The 14,827-nt window shown below is 38.1% G+C and overlaps 2 protein-coding genes across 3 annotated transcripts; both read left to right on the top strand.

Moving 5' to 3' along the window:
• The first annotated feature begins 1,204 nt into the window (after positions 1–1,204).
• Positions 1,205–5,650, top strand: LOC126786778 (two-pore potassium channel 3-like). 2 transcript variants are annotated; one of them, XR_007671218.1, is made up of 3 exons: positions 1,205–2,632; positions 5,005–5,282; positions 5,363–5,650. XR_007671218.1 is itself a non-coding variant. In XM_050512698.1 (2 exons), the coding sequence occupies exons 1-2, from the start codon at positions 1,479–1,481 to the stop codon at positions 5,147–5,149; spliced, it is 1,299 nt and encodes a 432-aa protein (XP_050368655.1). In that variant the 5' UTR covers positions 1,205–1,478; the 3' UTR covers positions 5,150–5,650. The 2 variants fall into 2 exon arrangements, 1 of the variants encoding a protein (XP_050368655.1); XM_050512698.1 differs by having other exon boundaries at positions 5,005–5,650.
• Positions 5,651–11,938: 6,288 nt separating this feature from the next.
• LOC126786869 (WRKY transcription factor 71-like) lies at positions 11,939–14,267 on the top strand. The gene is made up of 3 exons (XM_050512835.1): positions 11,939–12,509; positions 12,696–12,842; positions 13,189–14,267. The coding sequence occupies exons 1-3, from the start codon at positions 12,016–12,018 to the stop codon at positions 13,613–13,615; spliced, it is 1,068 nt and encodes a 355-aa protein (XP_050368792.1). The 5' UTR covers positions 11,939–12,015; the 3' UTR covers positions 13,616–14,267.
• Positions 14,268–14,827: the final 560 nt, after the last annotated feature.

Raw genomic sequence — 14,827 nt, forward strand, 5'->3', positions numbered from 1 at the left:
CCTCCTCATACTCCTCATTTGTTTTGTTGTATTCTTTTACTTCGAATACAAAAGAGGATCGGGTGGCATCAAAATCTAACTGCAGCCGGCGCTCAAGGTTATCGAAGCGCACCATCACCATGTTTTCCGAGTTTCCTAGACCGTATTCCTCCTCTGGATAACTCTGACAACTCCATTTATAGCTTTCGATCACCATCCTCGTTTTCGAAGATGCAATCAGCTTGAAAATATTCCGCACCAGGCGCCTTACGGAAGTCAATAACAACAGAGAAAGCTAAACCCAGAAAGTTGGCGTCTTCATTCCAATGTGGAGGAAGCGTGACATCTATCCTACATCCCTCCATTTGATTGCTCACCCATTTTGGAATTTCACTTCCCGAACATCTAACCTCGTAATCGTATGCATCGTACTCCCAATTCTGTACATAGACATGGAGACGATGCTGATTATTTTAGAGAAAATTACAGATATACCTAATATTTGAACTCATTTTTAAAGTTAAACCCACACCTAAATATTAGTTTGTTTAATCTTACCATCTATTTAAAATATCTCATTGTACATGTTTATTTCAAACAATCCATTAATTATTTATAATTTTTAAATTGCTGAAAGATTTAATTTCAAATTTTTTCTTAAAAAAATTCATTTAAGATATCATATATCAAAGCTTTAAAATGCAAACACTAATACAACTATTATAAATCATACGAGACCTACATTTGTCTTCTAGTTATTTGTAAATGGACACAATCACAATTATCTACCTTAAAATCTTATGCATTCTAATTACTCCCATAGTGAAAAATTCAACGATAATTATCTACTAATGGGTGTAGAGGGCATCAAAAAGCTATTTGCTAGTTAAGGTAGATTTGTGTTTACATAAATTGCACTAGATGACTCCTATTTTCAAGATATGTCTAAAAGCATGATGGCATTGTTAGTTTCTCCCAATACCACTAAGTTGAACTTTGCTATCATCTTCTTTTGTTAATTGCTTTCTAAGCATAATGTATTTATTCACAACATCAACCCTTATGAACTTGGTTGCTCACATAATTGCTATGTCACCAATTGTAAACAAAAAAACTAGTTTTAAAGTGTCAATACGATATTACAAATAAATAGCACCTCTCAAAATGACGTATATATACACACACATATCGACGAAGCGATTAACCTCCCAGGTTCCACCGTCGCGCGTGATCGTAGCCTCCTCCTCTGAACTAGCCGAATCTCCTGACCACACCACTTCTCCCCAACCTCGTCATCCTTAAAACTCCACAACCTTTGTACCTCTCAAATCTTACTTCACTTTTGTTCTTGTCTCCCCCCCCCCCACCTCTCCATCCAACCAATCACATTTCCTCTCTCAAAGATCACACCTTCCCCACCCCATTCCCCCTAAAGCTTCAACCTTTCACTTCTCCGGCGACACCCTCCTCACAGGACCCTACTTTCCGGCCAACCCAACATGGACAAAGAGCCCCTACTCCCTTACACATCAAGCCCAAGACGAAAGCTCCCATCCTTGACCACCCTCTGGCCTTTGCCGGAGCACGACGAAGTCCCCGTCCCTTTAACTCCGTCGGAGTTCAAAGACCGCATCATCTTCGGCTCCTCCTCTGCCGCTTCTCCTCCGCCGCAAGACTCGTCTCTTCTTGTCGACGCCCTCACTCTCCATCTCAATTCTCCACGACTCTCTTCAAGACCACCCTCCTCGTCTTCTCTACTCGACCCGACCACCGCCACAGCGCCGCCGCAAGGGGGCCCACCAACGCCGTCTCAGGGGTGGCTCATTGACCCGAACTACTCCTGGACCAATACCAATCTCCACCGGTCCAAGACCGCTCCGGCCATGGCGGTTTTGAACGAGGTGAATCGCCGGTCCGGGCCTAAGCCTCAGTTGAGTTCTCAGTCTATTGTTAGGCAAGCTGTGATTCTTCTTATGGCGTATTTGGCTTTAGGTGTGACTATATATTGGTTTAACCGTGATCATTTTGATGCAAATGAGACTCACCCTGTTGTGGATGCTTTGTATTTTTGTATTGTGACAATGTGTACTATTGGTTATGGGGATATCACACCCAAGACTACGGCTACGAAGCTGTTTTCGATCATGTTTGTGTTGGTGGGGTTCGGGTTTATTGATATACTGCTTAGTGGGATGGTGGCATATGTGCTTGATTTGCAGGAGAGTTACTTGCTGAGGAGTGTGAAGGGTGTGGGGGAGAAGAAGGAGTCGTATATTATTGATGTGAAGAAGGGGAGGATGAGGATTCGGATGAAGGTGGGATTGGCATTGGGGGTTGTGGTGATTTGTATTGGTGTTGGTGCTATGGTTATGCATTATGTGGAGAAGCTTGGGTGGTTGGATTCGTTCTATCTCTCGGTTATGTCTGTTACGACTGTGGGGTATGGTGACCGGGCTTTCCAGTCTATGGAGGGTCGGCTGTTTGCTTCAATTTGGTTGCTTGTGTCCACACTCACAGTTGCTCGAGCCTTTTTGTATTTGGCTGAGGCAAGGGTGGATAAACGGCATAGGAGGATGGCAAAGTGGGTTCTTGGCCAGGATATGACTGTTTCTGAGTTCCTTGCTGCTGACATTGACAATAATGGATTTGTGAGGTATGTCTTGATTAAATCTTTTGACATTTTGATCAGATAGGCCTTTTAAGATTGTGGGCCTTGTTTTAATAATTTATGGTGATGATTTTCCTGAAGTTTTTTTTATCAAGTATCAGACTCATTTGAGAGCATATCTTTTATGCTGACAGTATGAAATACAATGAGATAAGTACGGGAAATTAGATAGTTTATCTTACATTTTTGGGTGCAGAATTTATTAGTTAATCGAACTGACTATTTAGTGAAAAAATAGCTGTCATATTGTCACAAACTCATTGGTCACTATACAAGCATACGTTTGCACTACTATGGCTTTATACTTCAGCAGTTTCATTCAATTCTCTTGTTAGCATGTACACTTACAGATTATAGTGAGAATACCTTGATTGTAATACAAAACCTTAGTTCAATTAACTATTTGGTTCACTCATAAGAAAACATCAGTTAATCCGATTGAGTACAAAGTAAAAAGTGTATCAGGTTGGTGTGTCTTCTCATTCCTTGGTGCATGTATGTGTGATATAAGGGAGATTAATGAAGTCATTACGGTGGGATAAAACAGATAAGATACTTGAGTAGTTGAGTTGAGTGTTTATTGTAGCATTCCCATAAGCACAATGATCGCTCCTTTTGGAATTGGAGCAAGTCATAATTACACATTGCTACCACAAGAAATTGATGTTGGACTCAGAGCAAGGAATGTACCAAAGTGAAATCAATCAGGTTCAGTTTCTGCAAGGAATTGGCTATACGTTTTCCTCTTACAAAGTAATCATGTTTGATAATGGTTTATAACTCCAGATGTATGCTATGGTACTTTTCTGCCTTCTTGGGTTTGATGTTAGGTTCACACCGGGCTTACTCTAGTAATATCAAATTTCACTCGTGTATTGAACATCTGAGTCTGTACATTCTCCACTAAGAGAAAATTGCTTGGTTTCTCATTGAAAGGATGGATTGTGAAATGCAAGTCTATGCCAAGAACTTTGGATGCCTCAAAGTTAGGGTCCTAGTGTCTAAGTCCAACTGATCCCGGACATATGAACACATGGTAGCATTTGAAATCCATCAGTACCATTTCTGCATAATAGGCACTGAGAAGTCACTGTATAATGCAAATTGCATCTTTAATTTAGACCTGCCTTTCTCCCACCCTTTCAACTAAAGAATATCTCTATGAAAACTCCAGCCCTATATTGTGTTTTGAACTCATGCTGCACATGTCTCTGATGTTCTTTAGGGAGAAAATGATTACCTTCTTTTTTGCAACATAAGCACTAGTAATTTCCTGATTCTTTTCCTCTTTTTAGACGCTTTATAGACCAATTTAGTCAATGAACTTGTTATATACATGGTCGCCTCTTAATAGAAGTGCCAAAGGTCAAATACAAATTGCAAAGCATTGGTTGACATCCAACACCGCCAATTTGGGTGTACTATTGAACTGCACCTTTCTTCTTCTCCTTTCTACTCATATTATTTTGCATGTTCTTGAGCTCAATAGATTTGGGGCTTTATATCAATACCTATTATAACTAGATCTGAATGGCAGATTAAAATAGGTACCAACTCACTCAGTTTTCTGAAACCGAATTCTGTTATTTGGCTGCCAACTTCATAAGCTATTGTACCATAAAATCTGATTAGTTTATGTGGGTATCAGATATTATAAGGTGAAAATGAAGTGCGTAGGTTGCTATTAACCATTAGTTGAAAAGTCTGAAGAGAGTATCTGATTTATCTGAGTCAACAGATTGTAAGTGGAGATTATTTTTCAGATAAGGTGCATATTATCTGCTCCTCTGAAGATGCGTAAATATGTATCAACATTTCCGTCATTGGTTTATATCATTATTTCTATGGAAGTATTTCATATATATTTCCATTTTGGAATTTAAAGGTTCTGCTGTAAAATGTGATGGTTGATACTAAGATCTGTATAAAATGTACAAACTGTATATGAATTGCAACTGATACAGTGATAGTTTGTAGTTACTGTATGTGTATGCTCTTAGCAGTCAACCTTTTGCCATTGGTGATCATGATGTCTTCTAGAAACCTGGAGATGTTTAAGCAAAGCTTAATACTACTGTACGAGGCAATAATGTGGTTTCAACTATTGTGTTTTTGTTGTGGTCATTTACTAAGCTAGCTAGCACACCGTGTTAGCTTAACATGGTGTGCTATTTTGCTCCAATGACTTCAATTATTCGTGGATTTCTACTGTGTTTATATATAATCAAAATAAATCTGTTTTGTTTGACTTTCTTTGCATCGTCTTCAGCTCTTAAATTATTTGCTTGCTTATTTTGACTTGCAGTGGTATGCAACTAGTCAAGTTTTTTGTTGGCTAATGTTGTTTGTATATGCAGCAAGTCAGAATATGTCATATACAAACTCAAAGAGATGGGAAAGGTATCAGAGAAAGATATCATGCAGATCTCCAACAAATTTGATAGGCTAGACGCTGGGAACTGCGGCAAGATAACCCTTGCCGATCTTATGAGTCGCCATTGATATACAAGCACCGTTTGTTCTTTAACCTCATGGTACAATAGGCAAGAAAATATATTTTCTCATTGAACACAACGTGGAAGAAGCGTGGTCTTACGTAGGACTCGCGACAATTCGCATACACATGAGTCGTCAAGTATGAACTCTGCTGCCTGATCAATTGGTCCTCTTTTCTATACATCCTGAGCATCAACTTACTCATTCTTATGTGATCAGCCACATCGATGCATTTCCAGAGTACAACCAAGCTAACAACAAAGGTTGCTGCATATTCCAGAATTTCTCAAGCGACCGGAGAAGTGAAACAGCTAATTGAAATCACTTCTTGATTAGAACATAACTATTGATACAGACTGGCTGTCCGTTTTTTTTTTCTTGGAGAACTTTGAAGATTAGCTTAGAAAGCAACAATATGTTACTTTTGATTAGAGTTAAGCCCATCTTTCTGGCTTCAAATTGTAAATGATGGTAGTTTTTGATCAGTGAAAGGTGAGGCACCTTATATCAGCATTGCCAACAAATCTTTAGTGATTTTTTTATTTTCTTTTTATGTTGGTTGAAGAGTTTGAAATTGGTGAATTGCTTTATCAATCAAATCTGTTGCAGTGTTTGACTGCGTTTTCTTGGTTTGATTCCTGAAAGTCTGCCACCGTTTTTTGCCTGAAGTATGATCCCTGCTTTGTTGGTGGGAAAAAGATGATGTAGTCATGACTCATAAGTCATAAACTCATAATGAACCCAACAACTCCTGGTTTACCAGTTCCTGTCCCTACTATATTGGGCATCTCAGGAACCCTAATCTTACAGAGTTACAGTAGAAGAAGATACATAGTCAGTCCCGGTGACCATATTGGTCTCAAAAGCTTGATCATCAAAGCAATGCATTCATCATCTATCACGACTATCATGGTATCTTTGAGTTGATAGTAGACTAACTACCAATATATATTGCTTTATTCTTGTCCATCTACTAAAAGCTACTTTCAAATGTGTTGAACAAAACATTTCATTGTTACTAGAACCATTTCTTTGAAGCTTTCTAGTTTCTAGAGCAGTGTACATGAACCCGAATATCCATATATTAAACTAGTTCATAGTCCCTAATAGAGTAGTAGGAGGAGGAATTAGACTGTGTATTGGATTCTAGTAATGTAGTAGACTCCACAGTGATCTTGATCTTGACTGGGAATCGAAGCAAAGAGCCAAAGACTCTGTCCTTTGAATTTTTTTAGCGTCGACTACCCAAGAATGCAGACTAAATATATAATGATACCTAGGGCCGAGTCAAATTGACTCGTTGCACCTATGACAAGCAGATGACTCCATCAAAGAAACAATAGAATTAAGATTTGGTAAACAAAGGTCTTTTGCTGCATTTTCTATTCACCAGTAAAATGGTGGGGGTATTTGCATTAGAGATTATTTCAAGTCAGGAAAGATTAGTTTAAAGGAAAGCTGCAGTTGTTAATTAGAACCAGTCATGGAGGTTTCTGACTTGTTGAGGAATCAATCCACAAGGGTTCTTTCACATTTGGGGAAGAGTTGGCTTTTTACACCAAGTGATGAACGTGGGACAAAACCCATGTTGGGTTTTGCTTATTAAACTTGCAATTTGGATCATAAACCTTACTTTTAGTACTTGGAGGCTGGAGCTTCCTAAGTGGAGTAGATGGGGAATGGTCACTTTTGGATGTTGACTTTGTCCTTCAAGTCAAGAGGAATCATTGCTGCCAGAACTAATATAACATGAGCCTCAATAATTTGCAGATAACATATGGTCTGTGATGACTGGTGACTGGTGACTGGACTCCATATAGCAATTCTAAGCTGAAAAGAATAGATCATTATGGTTGCTTTAATCGTGATCCGACGTATATGATAATCTGTGTTTAAGGGTTGAAAACGTAGAAGCTATCATCGTGCGACTCCTGCGAGGTATAAGATCTGAAACTATATCATCAATTATTGAGCATTTGAGGAGGGAAAGTTAGGCGTACAGTCGCACATTGCGTTTTACGTGATGAACTGGAACTCTGATATTTGCTAGCTAGCTTCTACTTCCTTTTCACTTGAGTGAAACCTCGGATATTCTGCGAGCATATGATTCGATAGAGTACTGAACTACTGAATGATCGAGGCATTCATTATTTTTCTCATACGTACCAAGCTTCGGCTACAAATAAAAGATAGCGGACTCGCTCCTCTTTTATGCTTAGGCTAAGGCTAGGGTAGCACAATCATAACAAAAAAGCTTCCACATTCATTAGAGCAAAACTGACCAAGTTTAGATCTAGACGAACTTAAGAATTCACTTTAACATAAGTTAACGTGATAATCTTACTAGCTACTGGGTTATCTGAATCCTGATTAGGCCATTCGAACACTAAAGTGTGCCACTTAATAGTTAATACTGATTAGGCAGATGATTAGACAAGATAGAACAAAACAATTTACACATGTTGCTGATGTGCCCTAAATCTTAGGGGTTTGGTGCAAACCCAAATGTGTCGATATCTCAGAGATTCTTTTTCCGGTGAGCACACCTAACAAAAAACCTGCCCTCTTCAATATCGATAGAGACTTCCATAACCAATATATACATATATTTACCAAAAACCAAAGTCCCTTAACTTATGTCCCTTATAATCGACGCAACTAATTAAATTATAGGTCAACAATCTCAAGCTCTCTGTACAAATCCCTCCTTGGCCATTTTAAAAAGTCCTCCCTTCTTAAGCAACCGCCCCAAAATCCAAACCCCCATCGATATCACACGACTACACAAGATTGATTTGCAACTTTGATTTGATCATTTCACAATTTTTTATGTATACTTTCCGTAATTCATTTTATTATTGCTAATCCTTTCCCATCAAACTATCGGTTAGTCAGTAAGCGGGGGCTACCTAGCACGGAAGCTTGACTTGACGACCAATTCCCATTTCGGAAGCGGAAGCGGGAGCGGGAGCGGAAGCGCGGGGAAGCTCGGGGAAGCGCGACGGAAGAAAATGAGGGTTTGGGAGCGCGGCGGAAGCGTTGGCTTCCAAATTGGAAGCGTTGTGGAAGCATTGGCTTCCAAACTGGAAGCGCGGTAGAAGCGTTGGCTTCCTAATTGGAAGCGCGATTCCTTCCCTTCCTCTATTTCATCAATCAATGTCTTGAGTTTTTTCTTGTCGTCTCATCTTCTTTCAATTTCTTCAAGCGGTTAAAGATGAATAGCATCAATTGATCTAATGTGTCAGAGAAAAGAGAAAGAGTTGGAGAGAGATATAAAGAAAATCTTGACGAGACAGAGAGAAGACGAACTTATTTTTTATTCAATTTCATCTAGTGACGTCTCTTTGACTTGCACGTGACCAATACCTTCACAATATACTGTACTTTTTTTTGAATTTTGAAAGGAAGCTTTAATATTGCTATAATCAAAGATAATCATGGTTTATAAAAGAAGTTATTAATAGTTATCAAGTTATTTTAAAACTGGATAAAATAATTAAAAAATAAAAGATAAAAATAGTATATAATATATATTTATTATTCTGACGCTTCCAAAACGCACCCGCTTCCTTAATTTTTGAAAAAAATCGCTTCCGCGTTTCCAAACGCTTCGCTTCCACATACCCGCACTCGATTTCATGCATCCTAGAGCGGGGGTATACCCATCTGATTAATTTTCCATATTTTAATTTAATTAGTTTGTATTGCAAAACATGAAATACTCGACTATGCGCGAGTTGTCATTCTCCACGTCATGTTCCAATATTTTTCATCCTTTCTAACACATATCAAAGCTACTCGCTAGTTCATGTGACATGTATCGATAGGAGTTAAAAAATTTGGTAGAAATTAAGAAGATGCATGTGTTATAGAAACTACTATATTACTACAGCGACTCATACCTTTATATTACACACACATTCTCCACCTTCGTGTCACCAACCATGCATTATGCATAAATCACGGTTGCCCGGTGGGTGATTAATTTGTACATATATGGATGAACAATTTGAGGATTCGAGAAAAAAGAATGCATTGATTATGTTATATATGTGTTAACAAAATCATTTAGTTGTACGTTGATACTATTTCTCGTCGCGCGCACAACGCATCTAAATTACAAAATGCTGATGATAAATACATTCATAAATAGAGTAATGTCACTCTCGAGCAAAGTAGCTTTGTGGCCCTTGAATTTTCCTACCTTGACCAAATCTACCAATAACTCACAAGTGAAATAATTGAATTGGTCTTTCTCTATCATATTTTCAATTGATTTATGATGTTTGCTAGCTACAAAAACTTAATTTTGTTGACTATACAAAAAAGCTAAGATGTTAGATGTGTATGCATGTTTCCTCCTCTTACATAAAGTAGGCGGTGACAATGTAGCAAAATCCACTTTGTTTCCTTAGTGGCTTGATTTTCATAATCATTTTTCACATATGCATTGAACTACATCAGTAACATTTTCCACTGTGATAATCAATTTTCACATATGCATTAGCATGTAATAATCTCCACATTTCCACACTGTGACCTTCTTCAAAAAAAAAATCCTCTTGGTTTCGCTCATCTATGCTATACCTCAATTGAATGAGTAATGCTAGGTAGCGCAAAAAATAGGAGACCATCTAGAACCCACTCAGGTGACAACTTATGTGGCAAAGCAATGTCATCAAAACACAATATTGTATTCATTTATTAATTTTATTTATAATTACGAAATTCATTTGCCTTTTACTTTTCCAAATTTATCTTTTCAACCTAAGAACGGGCTAGACAACAAGATTAGCAGAGGAAATTAGAAGATCTATCATTTTCAAGATGAGTTTCATAAACTCATATTAATTCTCCTTAGAAGCTTGGAAAATGAGTCTGGATACTTAACTAGAGAAGCTAGTTATGATCGACCTTTTTCCCCAATGATCTCCAACCTTGATGATCAATTTTCTGGTGATGAATGGCCTCTGATCCTGGTCATGTCCATATAGGATTATTTGAGATCTCATCTCAGTCCTTTGGAGTGGTTTTGCAGTATGCAGCCTTTCTTATTGTCAACCTCTTTCATGTTTCTTACTTCTCTGTTGCCCTTGTTATCAATTAATTCTTGTTTTCTTAAGTCTTAATTAAAACATTGTTCTTGAGGACATGAAGACTTAAGAAAACAATTAGTTCTGGTTCGTCCATTGCATGCTTAATCTCATTTTGATACTATTAGATTGCAGATAAATTAATAAAAAAGACTAAACACGTTTGTGATCGATCAATTGAAGACTAAATTCAACTACAAGAATTGATCGATCAATTGAAGACTAGTTTGTGATCGATCCAATATTGATGTAAACAGTAGAAAACGCATGTGAGAGGATGGAGAAGAGGAGCGGAGGCTATAAGAGAATGGACGGATTAGGTAAAGAAACAAATTAGGTTAACAAGATAAATTAGGAAAAGTAAAAAAAAATCGTAATTATAAATATAATTAATAAATGAATAACAAATTTGTATTTTAATGACATAGCTTTGCCACATAAGTTGCCACCTAAAGTGGGTTCTAGATGGTCTCATAAATTTTGGGCTACCTAACATTACTCCAACTGAATCATACAAGTTTAGCATATATCCTCAGACTCATTTGTAATGTCTGTTTACGTAAACTTTTAATCAGTGTGTAAAAATAAATCGTTTTTCTTATTAAAATACCTAAAAACTAAATATATCATCCTCAAATAAATAAACACTACTGCAAAGTGTATAATTAACGCACATTGCTTAATCAATAGCTCAAAAGAGAAAAGGGATGATCGTGGTGGGTGATAGTTGTGCCTATCAATCCATGGATTGGCTGCCGTTTAACTACAAATACTGTCGTAATATATCTCCGCCAGATCGACCCTGAAAGTCGGTGGTCAGAAACCGAAATATATAGACGACAGGCGCGCAGAGAATCCAGAGGGTGAGACGGTGACGTTAGCAAACGAATGACAGTCACATATGTGGTCTACCACGTGCCCATTCCAGAGTCGACTGTCGACTAAACTACGGTCAAATACCGGTGCTACTAGCTCCACGTACAGCCCTAATTACCGAACACTCTTCTCATGAATGAATTCCTAATGAAACGTTTGAATTATGGAGAAAGGACCACACTAATTAAATTGTAGGGATATGGAGGTGAACTTCTTTGTACGGATACCATAATGTGTATAGGTCATGGTAGGACTACAACATGGTTGAGTGTATCTTAATTTGAAAGAGAATACTTATGCGTATTTTCGTCCAACACGTAATATCTTCGGTGAGAAATTAACTGATTAGCTTGATTTGATTGATAATTAACTCAGAAAAACTGAACTGAAATGTATATTACTTTAATTGTAAGAAATAATATAATTTTTTTGAAGTACTTCAAGTTAATTAGTGAAATTATACTAAATATTACAACTCGATCATGCAAATTACGTACATATACACCAGCTTTCTATACTAGATAATCAGTTAAATCAAAGGGAAATTACAATGCATGAAAAGGAAAAATCATCACTTTTACTTACTTAAATAATATACAATAGGATTATAGGAGTATCAAGGAGTCGAAATGTTTCCAAATGAGGAGGCACTTTTTGGTCATCTCAATGTTGGAAGGTATTTTGTCAACCTCCTTCATAAAGTGATTATAACAAGTCCAAATTCAAACCTATGGACTCTTCTCATTTCTCAATAATATATACTTAAATCAAGACATTTATAAATATATACTCCAACCCATATATTGATAGGCTGATTCTCCAATTGTTAAAACAAGGAGTAGTGCTACTCTCCATTCTCCACCAGAACTTCTCCGGTCCCATCTTCTTGTTCGATCTTCTTCCATGTCTGATCATCATCATGAACCTAAAGATCTTTACTACCATGACCTATTTCAGTATGATGATCAGGGACAACTTAATGGCGGAATGATCATGAACAACGCTAAAGTTTCTGGTTCATCGATATCATCCCCAGCTTACAATAATCTATTACAGGGGTTTGATGTTTCTTCATACATGAACGCCGGCTACACAGAGTACAACTCACTCGCAACGGCTTTCGGCTTGTCGTCTTCAACCTCCGATCATGATGTATTTTCCTCCATTGATGAAGGCAACCATCAAAAACCTGCTGATAATCCCGGATACTTAGGTGGTGGTGGAGGAGGTCATGCTAGTAGCGATGGTGAAGTTCTTGTGACGCCAAACTCCTCAGTATCTTCTTCTTCAGGTGAGTCCGGCGCCGAAGAGAACTCTGGTATCAAAAACAAGAAAGATAGGCAGATCCCTAAAGGGTCTTCGGAAGAAGGAGGAGATGTCCATAGCCCCAAGAAATCGTAAGTGCTTGTTATTAGCTCAGTAGATATCCATCTGATAGTCTAAATTTTCGGGACCAAGTAGGTATTCAATACCCTTGACTGCATTCAAAATACTGTAGTTTTTTTTCTTCTTAATTTAGATCATGACGTGCATATTTCATCTGCTTAATTAATGGTGATGATGAACACTACCTACATACACAGGAGCAAGATAGTGAAGAAGAAAGGAGAGAAAAGGCAAAGAGAGCCGCGATTTGCTTTCATGACCAAGAGTGAGGTTGATCATCTAGAAGACGGATATAGATGGAGGAAATATGGTCAGAAAGCTGTGAAAAATAGCCCATACCCAAGGTATTACCTACTCTATAATCTGATTATGCATAAAAATAGCTCATTTATTTGTTCGCACTTAAAAATTACCCACCATAAAAGTAGTCCTTATTCTGGAAAACCATGAAACATTGCAAAACGCTTAACTATAAAATTGCATGTTTTATAAAACGTGTTCAAGCTTCAGCTTTCATTATCTTCAGTTTCTCATCTTCTTACTCGGATCCACCGGCAAACTTTTTAGTGTTTTTTTAGTAGAACCACAGGTTGACTAATTAGTTTCCATTAATTCCGCCGTATGTTGTTGCCGTTTTCTCGTTGAATTTGTGTTTAATTTGAGCACGGCTCTGTTTTAATAATGCTGCAGAAGCTACTACCGATGCACGACGCAGAAATGTGGGGTGAAGAAGAGGGTAGAAAGGTCATTTGAGGACCCGTCGACGGTGATAACCACCTACGAGGGGCAGCACAACCATCCGATCCCGGCGACTCTTCGAGGAAGCATCAACATCAATGCGGCTCACCACCACCATGCATTCTTCTCTCCTTCGTCAATGTACGCGTCTGCTGCGGCGACGACGTCGTCTTCGGGTCCTAGCTTTCCTCAGGAGTATTTGTTTCAGATGGCGCAGCCTCAGATGATGATGATGAGAAACGACGGAGGTGGAGCCGGCGCCGGGGTTTATTCGTCGAGAAATGTCAACGTTCCTCAGCAGTATCATCAGTTATCTACAGATCAATATGGACTATTGCAGGACGTGGTTCCCTCCATGTTTTTTAAACAAGAACCATGACCTAGGTAGCTACGTGCCTCAGCTCTCTCTCTCTCTCTCTATCATTGTAGATATGATAAATTGCTAATTACTAGCTTCATGATCCTGGATTGAGTTAATTATTAGAATATAGATATATTATAAATTATTCACTACCTCTGATCATTTCAATTATTAGTTAAGATCGTTAAATATATATGGGTGGGACACTAGTAGGTAGCACGAACTGTATTAATTACAACACTGAATGCACGGCAAGAGTTCGACGTACTCTAGCTCTTGCCAAAATTTAGAGTTGGATTCAAATGATCAGGAGGTGGTCGATAAGGTTGTCCTGCAAAGTGGTAGTAGGGCGCGAAATACCCGGATGCATGTCGACGGCCGATCGGCGCAGCACACTTCCGCTACGATTGCTTTCCAATGACCCCTGCTTCGAATGGGAAGAGGAAAGATCGTGTTTTATGATCTCTACAGGAAGATTTTTTTTTCTTTGATTTGAAGGAAACTTGCCAGCTAGTTATGGATGTATAATTCAAATGGTTTTGTCAGGGGAGTGTGGTACGTATTCTTTAGTTTCAGCTAGACTACGTACGTACTTATCGATATTGGTTAGTACATACGTAGCTCGATCGGTGCTTGTAATTCAATCTACTGCAAAAGTTGGCTTTGTATGTATTAAAGTACGGTTATATGTAAATCCTCTTGCTGCGTTCCTTTTTTAATTTTGCATGTTGTGATCTTTAAAGTACTATTCGATGATGGCTTGATGGTTTCTTTTCATGCATAGCATAACAAATTTCGGACAAACTGTGTACCATTTGAACTTTGTCACGGTGAAAATTGGGTGAGAAAATTCCGATTTACATGCATTTGCTTAAGCTATGGCTACATAGAATTTGATATAATATCAATGATATAAGCATACAATTTTATCATGACCACAATCAAATTTATCAAGACATACAGTAAATCGTTTTCCAAGAGCAACAGGATTCTCATATATTGATTTGATAAAGCAACAATATTTGCTTCCGGAACGAGTAAATTACAAAAGTAAAAGAGAGTATATGGGAGCTAGCATATATATTTAGATAAAGGAAGGACAATCGATCGCACTTGGCGCAGAACCACCTAACGGTGGCTCTTTACTCCCTCAGTCTTCTTCTTTTTCTTTCACCCGGAGCTTAGAGCAAGGCAGCTCTGCTCCGGAAAGGTAGTGCAAGAGGATTAAAC

The sequence above is a fragment of the Argentina anserina genome, chromosome 3 (assembly GCF_933775445.1).
Source record: "Argentina anserina chromosome 3, drPotAnse1.1, whole genome shotgun sequence".
Classification (NCBI taxonomy): Eukaryota; Viridiplantae; Streptophyta; class Magnoliopsida; order Rosales; family Rosaceae; genus Argentina; species Argentina anserina.

What these genes read in the sequence shown, in the direction of transcription:
- LOC126786778 (XM_050512698.1), top strand. Translation starts at nt 1,479, where the DNA reads ATGGACAAAGAGCCCCTACTCCCTTACACATCAAGCCCAAGACGAAAG. An exon ending in GACAATAATGGATTTGTGAG is followed by an intron (nt 2,633 to 5,004) that starts GTATGTCTTGAT and finishes TTGTATATGCAG; the next exon opens with CAAGTCAGAATATGTCATAT.
- LOC126786869 (XM_050512835.1), top strand. Translation starts at nt 12,016, where the DNA reads ATGTCTGATCATCATCATGAACCTAAAGATCTTTACTACCATGACCTA. An exon ending in GTCCATAGCCCCAAGAAATC is followed by an intron (nt 12,510 to 12,695) that starts GTAAGTGCTTGT and finishes CTACATACACAG; the next exon opens with GAGCAAGATAGTGAAGAAGA. An exon ending in AAAAATAGCCCATACCCAAG is followed by an intron (nt 12,843 to 13,188) that starts GTATTACCTACT and finishes ATAATGCTGCAG; the next exon opens with AAGCTACTACCGATGCACGA.